The sequence below is a fragment of the Megalobrama amblycephala genome, linkage group LG2, assembly GCF_018812025.1.
Source record: "Megalobrama amblycephala isolate DHTTF-2021 linkage group LG2, ASM1881202v1, whole genome shotgun sequence".
NCBI classification, from domain to species: domain Eukaryota; kingdom Metazoa; phylum Chordata; class Actinopteri; order Cypriniformes; family Xenocyprididae; genus Megalobrama; species Megalobrama amblycephala.
The window spans coordinates 24,653,950-24,671,881 of NC_063045.1; the positions used below are offsets into that span (position 1 = coordinate 24,653,950).

Below are 17,932 nucleotides of genomic sequence, written 5' to 3' on the forward strand. Positions count from 1 at the left end.
GGAGATGACTTCAGTTTCATGATGTCATCTTTCAACTGGAAATCCCAAAATAAAAAACCTTGTGAAATCTCATCTTCATTTCACTTTTTCATTTCTCTGTTGGGAACATTTATATCTAAAAAGATATATATGGTAACATACATCATCAAACTAATGTTTTCCCAGGATCTTATCGGATGATTCTCACAAATCTTGACAAAATTGTGTATGAGTCATATTTCACTCCAAAATCAAATGATATATGCTTATATCTATATCTGTTTTTGTTTAATTAAATGTGAAAATTGAAATATCTTATTTTTATTATTAGCAGTAGTAGTATTAATAATATTATTATTATTAATAAAAATATTAATACTACTACTGATAATAATAATATTATTATACTATTAATATTAGTAATATTATATACAGGTGTGTGTGTGTTTACCAGGCATCACAGCTGGCAAAGGGGCATGTCTAACTTTAATCAAAATGAAAATTTTATATATATATATATATATATATATATATATATATATATATATATATGTATATATATATATATAATTTTCATTTTGATTAAAGTTAGACATGCCCCTTTGCCAGCTGTGATGCCTGGTTACTGGTTCTGGTTTAAACTTGGCCAAAGTTTGTAAAAGTTTTTTGGTTCAGCACACCTTAATAGCTTTAACAAATGATTGCCAATTACAGTGGGTATGGAAAGTATTCAGCCCCCCTTAAATTTTTCACTCTTTGTTATATTGCAGCCATTTGCTAAAATCATTTAAGTTCATTTTTTTCCTCATTAATGTACACACAGCACCCCATAATGACAGAAAAACACAGAATTGTTGAAATTTTTGCAGATTTATTAAAAAAGAAAAACTGAAATATCACATGGTCTTAAGTATTCAGACCCTTTGCTGTGACACTCATATATTTAACTCAGGTGCTGTCCATTTCTTCTGATCATCCTTGAGATGGTTCTACACCTTCATTTGCTCATCACCTGTCCAATACAGTCCCAACAGTGAAGCATGGTGGTGGCAGCATCATGCTGTGGGGGTGTTTATCAGCTGCAGGGACAGGACGACTGGTTGCAATCGAGGGAAAGATGAATGCGGCCAAGTACAGGGATATCCTGGAAGAAAACCTTCTCCAGAGTGCTCAAGACCTCAGACTGGGCCAAAGGTTTACCTTCCAACAAGACAATGACCCTAAGCACACAGCTAAAATAACGAAGGAGTGGCTTCACAACAACTCCGTGACTGTTCTTGAATGGCCCAGCCAGAGCCCTGACTTAAACCCAATTGAGCATCTCCGGAGAGACCTAAAAATGGCTGTCCACCAACGTTTACCATCCAACCTGACAGAACTGGAGAGGATCTGCAAGGAGGAATGGCAGAGGATCCCCAAATCCAGGTGTGAAAAACTTGTTGCATCTTTCCCAAAAAGACTCATGGCTGTATTAGATCAAAAGGGTGCTTCTACTAAATACTGAGCAAAGGGTCTGAATACTCAGGACCATGTGATATTTCGGTTTTTCTTTTTTAATAAATCTGCAAAGATGTCAACAATTCTGTGTTTTTCTGTCAATATGGGGTGCTGTGTGTACATTAATGAGGGGAAAAAAAGAACTTAAATGATTTTAGCAAATGGCTGCAATATAACAAAGAGTGAAAAATTTAAGGGGGTCTGAATACTTTCCATACCCACTGTAAGTTTAGAATACAATGAACCAATTAGAACCCATTTTAGGTCATATATATATATATTACAAATTCCAATGTCATCATCATCAGTTTGGATTGTCCAATACAGTGTGACCTCCCAGTTCACAAGTATTTGCTATAACCTCCAGTGAAACAAGACAGAACAGATGGCTGTGGGAAAACTGTTGCCTTTTTTCCAAATAAAAGTCACACTTTGAGAATGTCAGGTCATGTATGAAGAGCCACCCTCATCCATGCAGAATCATTCCTAATCATTTGCCTTATATGGAAGCATCAGTCCAGCCTTGAAGGGGCAGAGGGCCAATCAGAACGCAGGGGGCGGGGTTTGTTTTTTAAGGCTGAAGCCAGAGCGAAGTGCAGCAGCGGAGCATTAAAGCACCTGAGAAACACGCTATAGCACGCACAACTGCACGAGCGCATGCTGCTGCTTACTAGGGAAAGTTACACACTTGCAGCGCTGGAATAGTTATGCATGGGCTGTTTTCTGGAGTCAACACACTGGACATATTTGCTTGGATATTTAAAGCTTGATATTTTAAACTGAAGAGTGGAGGTTTTGTTTTTTTGTTTTTCATTTCAAGTATATCATTAATATGCGATTCTTAACGGATCGGTGACTTGAACACTTTATTTCCACACTGGAGATTTCGGATACGACGTTAAATGTCAAACAGGATCAGCTGGCACGGTGTTCAAAGTGACTCAACCCCTCTGGAATAAACTTTCCTGCAGCTGAGAGAGTGTGTGTGTGTTTGACAGAGAGAGAGAGACAGTTGGATGTGCGCGCATGATGAGCTCGCGGCTTCTGCTGCTGGTGCTCGCGGCGCTCGCAGCGTGCCTGCGGTCTGGTCGCGCGCAGGTAAGCTTCACCTGATTGACGTCACGCTCGGTTTTTCTGTCTCAGCAGGAGTTTAATTTATATGTCTCATTTGACAATAGCTGCATTCACAGCGCACTTTTAACTGTCTTGATTTCGAGGATGAAATTTAAGCAAACTGTAATAAATTCCCTCATAAGCATGCCTGACTGCGTATTGGCCGCAAACTGGAGGGCCCCCACCCTTCAGGACCCCGATAACAGAGAAACTATACTAGATTTGATGCTTAATCTATCTGTATTTGTTTATGTCTGCAATTCTAAACTCAAACAAAGCCACAGTTAGTGTTGCCAGCATTAATGTGCATTGGATGGATTCCCAGATGCACCACTGCCAAAACACATCACTCAGTCCAAGAGCATCTCTGTCACTGCTTAAACCCCAATTATGCTGTCCATTTAACACTGCAATTTAGCCGTATTAAAATAGTGGTTTGAGTTCTTATAGAAGGTCCTCTGTACACTATTAAAAATAAAGATTCTAAAAGTTTTTTTTTTTTTTTTCTGTGATGCCTTAGGAGAACCGTTTTTGGTTCCTCAAAGAAACTTTCGGTGATCGGTTATTTTGTGAAGGTTCCATGAATGTTAAAAGAACCTTTATTTTTATGAGTAGCATTGAAATTTTGATGTTCAGACTAGGAAAAGTAATGTAAACAAAAAAATAAATTATTTTTCTACAACAAAAGTCATAGTGGAATAAGTCTGATTTAGGTTTCAATGAAGATTCTTGTCAACGAATCAGACAGACAGATTCACAAATCTGTGATTCATTAGCAAGTCAGTCTGAATTAAAATTATTTTAAAAAATGCTTATTCAGTAGTCCAAGTCATGGGAATTCATTGGTGTGGGAATCTGGTAATAATAAAAAAAATGAAACGGCATATATCAGTTGATATTTGGCTGCCTCAACTGCCTCATCAATGGATAGTGTACATTTTCTGAATTCAAATATAATTTTCTTTTTTGTTGTTATTTTTGTGAAGAGAATGTTCAGCTATTGTTATTTGTGCAAATATGTGTAATAATTTAATTTTGTTATAGTCTACATTTCAATGTGATGCTCTTTCATCAGCCATATATCGGTAATGGCCATTAACCTTTTTTTTTTTTTTAGAAAGTTGTCAGTCAGCGCTAGCTTTTTTGATCATTTTCACTAAAATTTGACGGCTCCCAGAATATTTACAGTATATCAAAAAAAAAAAAAGAGCCTCTGCTTTTAAACAAAAACTCTTATTAGCTTTATGCATTAATTTTTTATCAGCTCTTAAATGTGGGTAAGTTCAACAAAAAAAAGCAACATTTTGAACAAAAAAGCTGAGAAAATTGTTTTTTTGTCAAAGACTATATCCGGATCAGATTCAGAACGATGATCAGAACATAAGTGGAGTAGATCGCTTCTATCTATACAGTCCTTTACCTTTTCCTGGCTCGACATTTCATTCAGTAACGTTAGGCAGTTTTGATTTATATGCTGTCTATTGTTTGATGATCATGTTAATTTACATGTGCATTGCTTCTAAAGCAATACACAATCAATGCTTCTATCACTTGTTTCTTTTTTTGCCTGTGTTTTGATCCGGAGATTCAGTACTCTTTCAGAAGATTTGTAATAGCGCCCCCTACTGTATAAAAGCTAAAAAATAGATTGCCGGAAAATCACGGGGAAGCGTAGTGTCATAAATGACGGAAAATTCTGTTAAAAATCATCCGTTCTCTAATGTAACGGATTCAGTAGAATCATTAATGTACCTTGATTTGTGTTGCATATTCTCACATATGCGTCCTGACCTTTACGAAAAGGTCTTTAAGACGTGCACATCAATTGCCATCCACACACACACACACACTAAAAGACCTAAATCCCCTTGTGATGTTTCTGTAATCCGTCTCTTGAATATCACCATTGCATCATCACCAAACCTACAAAAAACTCCACAAACCTTATGTTAGGCCTACCCTCTAAAACAGAGCACTCCGATTTGGAGTTTATAAGGTCACAGCTGATGGGATTTTAGTTCTCCAGCTGATGCATTATAAGTCTTGTGTTTAAGTTATATAAGAGAGGAATAATCTAGGCGGCACGGTACAGACGTGTGGATGGAATCACATAAGATGATTTGGCTTTGGGTTGCTCTCATTACGTGTGTGTCACGGCTTGAAGGATTAAAAAAAAAATCGAAATTGCTTTTGCAGACATGACTCAGGAATTGAGCGAATGAAAGCCGAGCCGAACACCTGAGAAGAGCAAATGTGCATTGAATTAATGACTCAGTTTTGGAAAATGGAAGACGGATCGACCTTATTATGCTTGTGATTATCCTTTCATATTATATTTAATCTCTCTCTCTCTATGCAAGCATGATTATCGAAGCAAGCTCAGACGGTTTTTAAAAAAAACAAAAACAAAAAAAACAAATCCCGCTCTTTTCATCCTTCTTTCAATACATCTGCTTATTTGACCTATGTGTATCTGCCGGTGTGGGTGTCACTCCATGGATACAGTATGTCTGAACTCAGTTATGGCCAACTGCCATGTGGCTGCCCTATAAAGTTTTGTGTGTGTGTGTGTGTGTGTGTGAGAGAGAGAGAGAGAGAGAGAATAGTATTCCAGATCCATAATTATACCCCATTCCTCCTCAACATTTCCCCTGTATCAACTTCTGGCATTCCTGCATCCCATGATTCATTATGGCATGTGGCAAACGGGAGTGATGTCATCCTAATGGGATCAGTATATGTGTTGCAGCGCTACACACACACACACGCATTTGACAGTGGGTGATATACTGCTTTAGTGCATGTGTGTTTCACTCTGACATGCACTTCTTCACACTTGCGGATCCATCATGAATTTTACACGCACTGTCTAACTGGATGTAATCTCAGTTTAGTGCATCTGGCCAATTTTTATTTATAAGTGTACTTATAAAGTTTTAATAATGGTACTAATTGTATGAGAATAGTAAATTTCACATCACAACTATAATGATAACATCACAGAGGAACAATATTGCTCCAATCACTTTTCAGAATGATTTTTTCCAGCTGATTAACGATAAAAAACTTTGACAGCCAATCAGATTCTACCTGACTCTAAAGAGCTTGAGCACGTACAGTGGCAGACGATTAAACTGCAGTGCGCTTATAATAAACTGAACGTTATTGTACATTTATGTGGACACTATTGTTAAAGTTCACATTTTATTGATTGTTCTTGGTGTGAACAGGCCTTTAGGGGGCAGAAACAGTCATAATTTAGTTTCCATTCCTGTTTTTGCACCCCATTTCTTAATCTTTGAATTAAACAGGTTGTTGGTACTGTAGGCTTCTGTATGTAAATCCTCTTGTTTGATTGCTTGCTCAGCGATATTCTCTTCAAACTGTCACTCTGCCATTACCGTATTGGACTTAAAAAACATAACTGACTGTAGAAGACACACAGTTTATGACCATATAGACCATATGAACCTCCATTTTTGCAGCAGCTCTGTATATTTCTACGGCATCAATGTCGAAGAGTAATTAGCTAGTGAAGTGGGTTTACTTATTGTAGAGTTAACGAAAGCTATCATGAGCATTGTAATGTTTGAAGCGGATGTCATAACAGATGTCAGTAGATGGGAAGATTTTAAAACGAGCGGATCATTCATAAATCCGTAAGATCTTACCTTCATGCTGTGGAAATACAAACCAGATGACAGAACACAACGAGCTTAGCACTGAAAAGGGGCGGGGCTAGATAAGGTCTGTAGTGTCCCTTGTGGCCACATCGAGAATGCATCACAGTTGCGTTATGAACAAGCAGCAACCAATACAGATATGACTTAAACTACAATTCATCGACTGGCTGCTAGGCACAGGCTCCAAAAGAGAGCAGAATCTCATTGAGCCCCATGTTAAAATGCCCAACTTTACAACTTTAAAAAACATGTTTACAGCCTGGTACAAATTGTGTTTTTGGTCTATATAGCTAATTTTGCCCTTCATGACAACTGTGAGGGGGGTGAATTTTTTTATAACTCATCTGTTTAAATTATACGTTCTGCATAATTAAGGGCTCGGCCACTTGAGTGACAGGTGGATTGCCGCTGCTGTCGCCACTAGCCGTTTGTCTGCTGCTGTCATGTCACCTCAGCTCCACCCACGTCCCGCCTCTTTGCCCATTTTCTGTAATCCGGGAGTGACGTGCTGCCAAGATGGCAACGGCCGGCTTTAAGGTTCAAAAATGCTCTTCAGAAACCTACGGGTGATGTCACGGACACTACGTCCATATTTTTTTACAGTCTATTGTTATGAATTGCTTTCTTACACATTTCGCACATATTTAAAGACCTAGCTGGCGTAGATACAAGCATTCACTTTCCAACCTGATTGTATGAGAAAATGTAGATATTTTGCGAGTGTGCAATTTTGTACAAATTCGTACAAATTGATTAATCTGAAAATGTGTTAAAAAAGGGAAGTATGAAGTTCAGTTTATAAAATTACCTCTCAGGAGCAGATTGTACAGGAATGAACAAAGGTTGTACAAATACAAATTTGCAATAAATCAAAATAGTTATGAATTGTCTTGAGACTGTATTGTCACATTTGTATAATTAACATGGACGGTTATATGTTAATATATTCATGGTAGTGACATCATACTGTACGTTTGTTGAATGAGCTAATTTTGCTTAGTTTAAATAAGAGGTTGGAAGCTTTGCGAAATGAAAATTACAGTATAGCCTTTTTTAAATTTTTGTTTTATTTGGCCGATGACAATGCTGATATATACGTAATAAAATTTAATGACGCTACACATAAAATTGCTCATATCTGTATGTATCTGTATAATAAATCTATATCCAACTTTCTATTTATTCAAAATTAACTAAAATAAACTAAAAACAGACAACTTTTTGGGTATATTTTGGAACTGAAGTGCAACTACTATTGCTGATATTTGCCAAACTGACAAAATATCAGCCAATTAATTAGCCTGACAAACAACCTATCTATCACTTGTCTATATTTAAAGTATATCAAACTGATTTAAAAGACAAAAACATGTTTTTAATGACATTCCTTTTAATGAGTTTATTACTAATTGCTGCATGCATGTCTAGGTAATAATAGCATAACTGTTGTTTGTAAATGGTCTGAAATGCAATACACTGTATTGCAGCCCTAACCCTAACTGTAAATTATAACAAGCATATAAGGAGCTCTGTGAGGAGGTGTGATATTTAATTGGTTGGTTGACTTTGGCAATTTCTTATGACAATTTTATATATATATATATATATATATATATATATATATATATATATATATATATATATATATATATATATATTTATTTTCCCACTGTGTGTCTGCCACATGACACTGACCACATCACACAGACACACACACAGTGACCTGATTATGAGTAATGCAGCTTAATAAAGGACAGAGATAAAAAATAAACACAAAGGACAAATAGAGCTCTCCACATGCTCTCTCTGCGACACGTGCTGTATGTACTACATGTCCTTAGCCAGGTGTCTGTCATTGTATTGAATACACTGGCTAGACATGAATGTTATTGAAATTACAGGAGCCTGTTTCTTACCCAGACGGGTGTGTGTCCGTTCTGAAACCTGTTTGACCATCTCTCTCTCTTTCTTCCTAAGGGGGACCCTCTCCCTCCATCTCTGGTGGATTTAGTGATGAACAGCCCGATCTCATCCGTAGATGATCTGAAGAGACTTCTGGACGTAGAATCCGTAGGTAAAGCTGATCCCATACAATTTTTATCAGATTTTTAAATTAGATTTTAATCATTACAGGTTTTTTTTTATTTTTTTATTCCATCACAGCAAACATTCAGAATTTTTAAATTTCAACAAAAACATCACTTTGTAAGATTTATAAGCTGTTTTCCTCATGGGGATATATATATGTATATGTAAACTGATCAGGCATAACATTATGACCACTGACAGGTGAAGTGAATAATTGATTATCTCTGAACATTTTGTCCTCAAAGTTGATATGTTAGAAGCAGGAAAAATGGGCAAGCATAAGAATTTGAGCAAGTGGGTCAGAACATCTCCAAAACTGCAGCTCTTGTGGGGTGTTACTGGTCTGCAGTGGTCAGTATCTATCAAAAGTGGTCCAAGGAACTGGCGACAAGATCATGGGTGGCCAAGGCTCATTGATGCACGTGGGGAGTGAAGGCTGGCCCGTGTGGTCCGATCCAACAGAAGAGCTACTGTAGCTCAAATTGCTCAAGAAGTTAATGCTGGCTCTGATAGAAAGGTGTCAGAATACAGAGTGCATCACAGTTTGTTGCGCATGGGGCTGCATAGCCGCAGACCAGTCAGGGTGCCCATGCTGACCCCTTTCCACCGTCGAAAGCACCAACAGTGGGCATGTGAGCATCAGAACTGGACCATGGAGCAATGGAAGAAGGTGGCCTGGTCTGATGAATCACGATTTATTTTACATCACTTGGATGGCCGGGTACGTCGCTTACCTGGGGAACACATGGCACCAGGATGCACTATGGGAAGAAGGCAAGCCAGCGGAGGCAGGGTGATGCTTTGGACAATGTTCTGCTGGGAAACCTTGAGTCCTGCCATCCATTTGGATGTTACTTTGACACGTACCACCTACCTAAGTATTGTTGCAGACCATGTACACCCTTCCATGGAAACAGTTCCATGGACAATGTTCTGCTGGGAAACCTTGGGTCCTGCCATCCATGTGGATGTTACTTTGACACGTACCACCTACCTAAGTATTGTTGCAGACCATGTACAACCTTCCATGGAAACGGTATTCCCTGGTGGCTGTGGCCTCTTTCAGCAGGATAATGCGCCCTGCCACAAAGCAAAAATTGTTCAGGAATGGTTTGAGGAGCACAACAACAAGTTTGAGGTGTCTTGGGCTCCAAATTCCCCAGATCTCAATCCAATCGAGCATCTGTGGGATGTGCTGAACAAACAAGTCTGATCCATGGAGGCCCCACCTCGCAACTTACAGGACTAAAAGGATCTGCTGCTAACATCTTGGTACCAGATACCACAGCACACCTTCAGGGGTCTAGTGGAGTTCATGCCTCGATGTGTCAGGGCTGTTTTGGCAGCAAAACGGGGACCAAAACAATATTAGGAAGGTGGTCATAATGTTATGCCTGATCGGTGTGTATATATATATTAGGCTTTTTATCAGGCATTGGCTGCCTTACTCTCTACATATAGTCATCAGTCACTGAAAAACCATATCAGCACTGCTTCAAACTATAGTAAACGTCTCGTCATTTGTGGAATGTGTGTATTTTCTGGGGTGTGTTGGAGTGGGAAGGTGAGGCAGGAAAGAGTGAGGGGTCTGGAATGCAGTGTGTGTGTGTGTGTGCACATGCATGTGGATAATGGTAATATTTACATGAATGGGCTGTGTATAGCCCCTCACAGGCACAATAGCAGTGACCTTGAGCCCAGTCCAGCTCTAAGTTTACAGAAGGGACACAAACACAAGGCTACGCTATTGTTCCCTATACCGGATTCCTCTCTGTCTGTATGTGTGTGTGCATTTTGCTTCGATTTAACAATGTTATGAACCTTACTACGAGGACTATAATACCAGGCACTCATGGATATACAGTAGATTGACAGGCCTTGATCATATTTACGGCAAGGTGTCAGGACAGTGGAATCAAGAGAATTCAAATGGCAGCTCCAGGTCTATAGTATGAGACATACAGAGACACATGCAAATGCAGAGACAAAGCACAGTTGCGCAACTTAAATGTAGGTTGCAGTCATATGTACAGGTTCACATTGCAACAATTAGCATTTCAAGAAAGAACTAGTTGGTGAAATAATTGCAAGTTCACAAAGTTTCTGGCCTTGAAGCTTTGATATTCAAGACACTCAGTAACAGTTCTAGTCAATAATTTAGATATGCTTGAACTGTACTGTACTCCACTTCCATTTGTAGTATTATGTCTGATAAACAGAATGTGAAAAAAGTGTGTTTGGCCACTTTCGTCAGTCAAACAAACGTCAGTCAGGTCTTTCATCCTGATAAAAAAGATGCAAAAAATCAGTCTTTCTTTTTAAAAAAAAAATGACACAAGAAAATGAGAAAATAAATCATTTTGAAAATACGTAGATCTGTACATTCCTAGACCAGACGTTAAGCCCATTCACATAAAGAAAAACAGCTATAAAAATAACTACTGCATATTGTCGTCCTCACCAACAGATGCTACAGATTGCCATCCGGAGCTTTAAATGCTTGAGCTGGTTAAAGTCAGGTTGATTCTGATTGGCTGTCCATGCTTTTATCGTTATCAGCTGGAAAATAAAAATCATTCTTAAAGTGATTCCAATGATATCGTTCCTCTGTGTCATTCAGATTTGAATGCTTATTAAAACTGTATAGTTACAGTTATCATCCTTGGTGTAAACATTGCTTTAATCTGATTGTCTAAAGTCTTGTCTACACCAGAATGAAATTAAATTAAGCTGGTAAATTTCAGGAGGTCAAAAGAACTTCATGATCTCGAACTACTCAAATTGCTGATGGATGTTTCATATTTTTTAATCACTCCTTTGTTTTGTCTTTCATTTTCAGAGGAAGATGATGAGATACCCGAGAATGAGATGCACTCTAACGGAACACACAAACGTCTTCCCAGAAGCCTTAGTAAGTCTTCTAGCATTCCCTCCCTTCCTCTCTTTGTCTCTTTTCCACACTCCCGTCTCTTCATCTTTGTCCTCTAGCAGAATTTCAATGTATTTCCAGTCTGTGGCAATTATTTTGAGACATTGTGGCATCTCCATTCCACAATGGTGTTGTGGCTTTGTTGTGCGTTTGTGCGAGTGAGTGAGATGTGCGTATTTGAGCCTGGAGTCTGCTGTTGCGTCTCTATGATTGATCCTGTCTCGTCTGTCTCGCCACATGTCCTTAGGTCACCCTCAAGCACACACACACAAGTTTCAAAGCTCAATTTTACCACCCACGCTTCTTTCGCACATGTACTCGAACCATTTCTCTCTCTCTGAGTGCTCACTTTCAGTCAAGTGAGCCTTGAATCTGTGAATTGTACACACAAACACACTCTGACAGCACTGACAGGGTGAATTATAGTGTGTGTCTGTAGCCTTGTTAGTCTGGTTTGTCTAACTTTCATCCAGTTTGACTTCTGCAGTGTGGGAATAATAGAGACCGTTGAAGAAAATAAATGTTAAATAAACGTTAAATCGACCACTGTCTTTTCTATTTCTCTTACAGGCATTCAGGTGGCCCAGCAGGCCATGTGCAAGGTGAGAACAGAAGTTATGGAAGTGACCCGTGCAATGCTGGACAGACGTAATGCCAACTTCCTGTTATGGCCTCCGTGTGTGGAAGTGCAGCGCTGTTCAGGCTGCTGCAACACACGAATTGTACAATGTGTGCCAGTCACCATAGAAACACGACATTTACAGGTATTCATTTGCAAGTTTACAACAGTTTAAATGACTTTTTAACCCTTTTTGGACAACATCAAAGTAGTCTAAAGGATATTATAAGGCAATGTTATAATGCCTTAAAAGGTTTTGGCCAAATTCTAAACCAGGATCTGTGGAAAAAATCCATCCACCAAGATGGTGGACGAGAGTTAAGAGATAACTTAAAACTAAAAATGTACTAATATTTCATTCAATACCTTAAAATGTCAATTAAAAACTAGTTAAAAAATGTAGTATCTTAACCAGTATTTGTGTGTACTACATTTGTATTCTTATTAGTGTCAATCTGTTAGTGTAGCAACATGCTAACATAAAATTGGTTAAATCTAATTACAAATATAATATTTTACCCAATATTTGTTTGTACTCTGTATATTTATGCTCATTAGTGTATTGCATTTTTAGCTTAGGTTAACATGAAAATAGTTAAGTCTAATTATTAGAAATACACTATTTACCCAAAATGTATGTGTCTATTTTTATGCCGTGTGATAAGTACACTAATCTATATCACGATTTTGTTTTCTGTTCAATTGACAGATGCTTTGCCAAAGCAATGGCACAAAACACAACATTAGTTATCTTTTAGGTTCGTTATAAGATTGTGGTCGGGACAGATTAAACAATGGCGGGTCATCATAAAATCAGAAATAGACATTTGATATAGAATGCAATAAAGAAGGATAATTAATTAATTTAAAAAGGCTATTATTCACCTGTATGTCTTTGATGCAGACAGTGCTTTAATCTTTGATTTGCTTAAATTACATACAAACAATTTTAGATTTTGATCTAATAAGAAGACGACGCTATGCTGCTTCAATGCATTGTAGGTTTGTCAAAACGCAAAACGGTTTCTTTTGGTCGTGCTACATGCTGGAAAATGTAGTTAGCTACTGGAAAAACTACACTGTTTTAAAAGCAGCTGAGCTACTGTCAAGCTACTGAAAATGTAGTTAAGTTAGTAGCATTACACTGTAATTAGTATATCACATTTTTAGCTTAGCAACATGTAACATGAAAATAGTTAAGTCTAATTAGAAGTTGGCTATTTTACCCAATATTTATGTGTATGGTGTATGTTTATGCTAATTAGTGTTTCGCATTGTTAGCTTAGCAACATGCTAACAAAAATTGTTAAATCTAATGAGAAATGGAACAGTGTTCTTGTGTTCAGAAATGAATGGTTAACATTATTTTGATATCTCTATTTTGTCTAGATGACGAAAATCCAGATTATCAACCGACAACCAGTCTATGAGAAGGTTATCATACCTGTGGAGGACCATGTGACTTGCAGCTGTCAATCACGTGTTTCTGCGCACAGCCCACGGCTCCAAACGACAACTCTTGCTCTGCCCAGACCCCACCCTAAAGTAACGCTACCAAAGAGCCAATCGAAAGAGGAGCTACATCGCAATGATGAACTTAAACATAATCAAAGGCTCCATTTGGAGGATAAAGAGAGTCAGGAACTACAATGGCAGTCAAAAAACACAGTCACACACACACAAGGCTACCAACAAAGCCCGTACCAACATACAATATCACACACGCCAGTTTATGTGAGCAGAGGAGATGTTCCCACCAAACAAACCACATTAGGAGATCCACACATGATGAGTGATGCAACACAAACAGAGGAGGTCGATCACATGAAATCCGAACACAGTGGTGACGGCATGTCGAAAAAGACGCAACAACATTACGACAAACATCTGCAAGAGGATCAACAGCCAAGACCACAGCAACCACAGGATAAAACGACACCACAGCAACCAAAATACAATCTTTCCCACAATCCCGTCCAATCAGGGCACAGCATACCACAAAGTAGCAAATTAGACACTTTTAGTCACACTTACAGCCATGTTGAGGTGATCGGCCAATCCAGCGGCTTATCAGAAGTGCTAAATCATCACTCTGACCAATCAGAAGTTAGAAAACATCACCACCACCACCACCAATCAGAAGCAAGTAATCAAAATATGCAGGAAAGGGAAGAGCAGCAAGAAATACAACATCATCTTCGTCACCAACACCACCGACATCATCAGCTTCACCAACATACAACACAAGCAGTTAGCCAACAACAGACAAGCACACAAAAAACAGGTCAGTGTCTAGATTGTCTCTTGAGTCATTGTGTGTGTGTACACATTGTATTGTGATTAGTAACTTATGCTTCCTGTTATTCTTTTCATTTCTTTAACGTCAGAGTTAGCATATAATGTCAAGGGTCAAGAATGTAATGTGAAGCTAATATTATGATGGCTACCTTAATGTTTCAGCGCTGATCCTAATATCTTCCTAACCGCATTCCTTTTGTCTTCTGTTTTCTTCATTATCCGATAGTGACTAAAGCTCCTCCCACCACCCCCTCAGCCCCACAGACTCCGCCCCCTCTCCAGCCCCCACGGAAGCGCCGACGGAAACATCGGAAGAGGATGAGCAAGGCCTCTATGAGAGCAATGATAATGTATTGCTAATATTATAGTATGATTTTACTATGAACATACTAATAAGCAATGGTTTACAGCTGAATTGTGTAATTTCTGTGTAACTAGTGTCACCAAACAGAATTGCAATAATAGTATTTTAGACCTGGATGAGAACACTTGATAGATTGCAATTCAGTTTGATACCATTAGTGGTGCAGAAATGACACACTGCAGCTTTAACCAAGCTATTCAATTTTAAAGTGAAATCTAATCGATCTAATTAACCTCTATCCTCTAACAGGGTGATGTCCTGAAGAAGACCAAGACTCTGCCAAACTGCTGCCAAAGTCCCAGGAGCAACCACAAAGTTGGGAGTCAGGGTGGAGACACACAGGATATAGCAGAGACACACTGGAAATCTTTTTATAATAACTGGAAATGTCTTTGATCTTTGCCAAATAAGCTCCCATGAACTACATTTCCCATCAGCTATTGCAGTCGTAGGAGGCAACCAGTTCTGCAATCTTCGCACAACGGGAGCTGGCCGTACTCAGGATATCCTGTGAGCATGGACTTAAAAGGGATTCCATACGGACACAAACGCAGCCTGCCAAATAGTGAGACTGTATTTAAAACACAACACAATTATGGTCTGCCAGATACACTTCATTCAACACAACAACTGCCAAATGCGGTGCAATATTGACTTGAACCATTGGTTGGCCAAGAATCTGGCTCAGATCAGTGATTTGCTACTTGGGGAAAGTCAAAATAGCCTTCAATTGCCAATGAATGATGTAGACCCACTGGTGGTTGGGTTGGAAAACAACTCTGGACTATTTATCCACTGGAGGAGCTACTAGAATAGCAAACGGAAGAAGTTAAAACTGGAATATTTGAGGATATATGTGAGGACTTTGAATTCGGACTCTCAAAGAGCAAAACAACTAGGGATATGAAGCTCAGGACTTCCAGAAAAGTATAAAATACAAATAACTTTTACAAATTCATCTCAAAACGTATAATCTGTACATTTCTCAAGCTACTTAAACACTCCAAGTTAATTAAATAGCAAAATATCAGCTGGCTAGATATGAAATCAAGGAGTAAAAGCACTTACAAAGCAGTTTTTGAGCATGTACCATGGTAATATGATGGTATTCATTGAAGTACTTTGGAGTACCATGTATATACCATGGTATATGAATATGGTAATCAATCTGATGCCATGGTACCACCTCAGTACTTTTTTGTAAGTATCTCTCAGTATCATGCACAGTATTTATTTGGTGCAAAAACACTGGAATATCGTACACTGGAGATTATCAAATATGAAGTGCTGAAAGCACTAAATGTTTGCATGTTGGTAGATGCACGGTCAAATAGTTCCTAATTCAATATTTATATGAAAATAAAATATTGTGTTTAGCCATAATGAGGTTACAATGAAATACTCCCATCCTGTAGGGGGCGGTATGGAGTGCTCTGTCATTTTATGCCTGCTGTTCCCAAACGTTCGTCTGTGCATTCAACTGCTTCTGGAATCTTGTAAAGCTATAAAATAACTGTTTGTAAATTATGCATTTCTTTTCTGGCTTTTTAACTTATTTATAAAAGGTATAAAAGAGTAATTAATTAATTATTTGTTTTGATGGAAATTATTGTTAATGTAATAATGCTATTTTAATATAAATATAAAAAGTGTTACATTTATCATTGGTTTGATGTTTTTTATAGCATTTTCTGAAAACATTTTAGAGTTTACTAATATACAGTAACCCAACCTCCCAAATGGCAAAATATTCATTCCGAAATGTCTATGGTTTCTTGTCGGCATGAAATCAAATTGGACCCTCTTTTCTTCTTACAGTTGTGGCCAGAATTATTAGCCCCCTTCATAACTATGATCAAAGATGACTCTAAAAATAAATCTGCATTGTTTATCCTTTTGATCTGTAATTTATAAAATTAGCAAAAATCTAACCTTTCATTGAAGGAAAAGAATTGAAAGTGGGGGGGAAATAACATTATGAAATAAATGTTTTTCTCCAAAACATGTTGCCCACAATTATTAGCACCCTTTTATTCAATACTTTTTGCAACCTCCTTTTGCCAAGAGAACAGCTCTGAGTCTTCTTCTATAACGCCTGATGAGTTTGGAGAACACCCGGGAAGAGATCAGAGACCATTCCTCCATACAGAATCTCTCCAGATCCTTCAGATTCCCAGCTCCATGTTGGTGCTTCTTCTCTTCAGTTCACTCCACTCATTCTCTTTAGGGTTCAGGTCAGGGGACTGGTATGGCCATGTCAGAAGCTTCATTTTGTGCTCAGTGACACATTTTTGTGCTGGTTTTGATGTTTGTTTTGGATCATTGTCCCGACGGATGATCCAACCACAGCCCATTATAAGATTTCTAGCAGAAGCGGTCAGATTTTGATTTTTTATCTGTTGGTATTTGATAGAATCCAAGATACGATATATCTGAACAAGTTGTCCAGGAACTCCAGCAGAAAAATAGACCCACAACATTAAAGATCCAGCAATATATTTAACCGTGGGCATGGGGCACTTTTTATCCATGTGTGCACCAAACCCATCTGGTGGGTTTGCTGCCAAGAAGCTCTTGTTTTAGTTTCATCTGACCTTAGAAGCTCGTCCCGTTTGAAGTTCCAGTCGTGTCTGACAACTGAATATGCTGGAGATTGTTTCTGGATGAAAGCAGAGGATTTTTCTTGAAACCTTCCCGAACATCTTGTGGGGAGGTGGGTGCTTTTGATAATTTTTTTTAGGCTTTCTGAGATTCAAGACTCAACTAATCTCTGCAATTCTCCAGCTGTGATCCTTGGAGAGTCTTTGGCCACTTAAACATTCCTCCTCACTGCGCATTAGGATGATGTAGACATACGTCCTCTTTCAGTCAGATTTGTAACATCTTTAGTTGAGTGGAACTTTTCAATTATTGCCCTGATAGTGGAAATGGGGATTTTCAATGCTTTAGCTATTTTCTTACAGCCACTTTTTATTTTGTGAAGCTCAACAATCTTTTGCTGCACATCAGAACTATATTCTTTGTTTTTTCTCATTGTGATGAATGATTAAGGGAATTTGGCCTTTGTGTTTCCTCATGTTTATACTCCTGTGGAACAGGAAGTCATGGCTGGACAATTTCATGTTCATGATCACCCCGGTGAGCTAAAAATTTTTAAATATGAATGGGAATATACTTCAGAGATATTTTACTCATAAAAAATTCTAGGGGTGCTAATAATTGTGGGCAACGTGTTTTGGAGAAAAACATTTATTTCTTAATGTTATTTGCCCCCCCACTTTCAATTCTTTTCCTTCAATGAAAGGTTAGATTTTTGCTAATTTTATGAATTAAAGATCAAAAGGATAAACAATGCAGATTTA

General features: G+C 38.2%; 1 protein-coding gene across 2 annotated transcripts; it reads left to right on the forward strand.

Annotated features, from left to right (window-relative positions):
• The first annotated feature begins 2,064 nt into the window (after nucleotides 1–2,064).
• On the forward strand, nucleotides 2,065–16,463 carry si:ch211-79m20.1 (sex-determining region Y protein). Of its 2 annotated transcripts, XM_048167620.1 has the most exons (7): nucleotides 2,065–2,574; nucleotides 8,250–8,346; nucleotides 11,200–11,271; nucleotides 11,860–12,053; nucleotides 13,298–14,192; nucleotides 14,433–14,556; nucleotides 14,820–16,463. In XM_048167620.1, exons 1-7 carry the CDS (start codon nucleotides 2,503–2,505, stop codon nucleotides 14,830–14,832), a joined length of 1,467 nt encoding a protein of 488 aa, XP_048023577.1. In that variant the 5' UTR covers nucleotides 2,065–2,502; the 3' UTR covers nucleotides 14,833–16,463. The 2 variants fall into 2 exon arrangements, with proteins under 2 accessions (XP_048023577.1, XP_048023582.1); XM_048167625.1 differs by lacking the exon at nucleotides 2,065–2,574 and having other exon boundaries at nucleotides 8,250–8,342.
• The last annotated feature ends 1,469 nt before the right edge of the window (nucleotides 16,464–17,932 follow it).

Bases quoted from the DNA above. Each gene is read 5' to 3' on its own strand.
- si:ch211-79m20.1 (XM_048167620.1), top strand. From the start codon at position 2,503: ATGATGAGCTCGCGGCTTCTGCTGCTGGTGCTCGCGGCGCTCGCAGCG. The intron at 2,575-8,249 runs GTAAGCTTCACC...TTTCTTCCTAAG, and splicing joins TGCGGTCTGGTCGCGCGCAG to GGGGACCCTCTCCCTCCATC. The intron at 12,054-13,297 runs GTATTCATTTGC...TATTTTGTCTAG, and splicing joins TAGAAACACGACATTTACAG to ATGACGAAAATCCAGATTAT.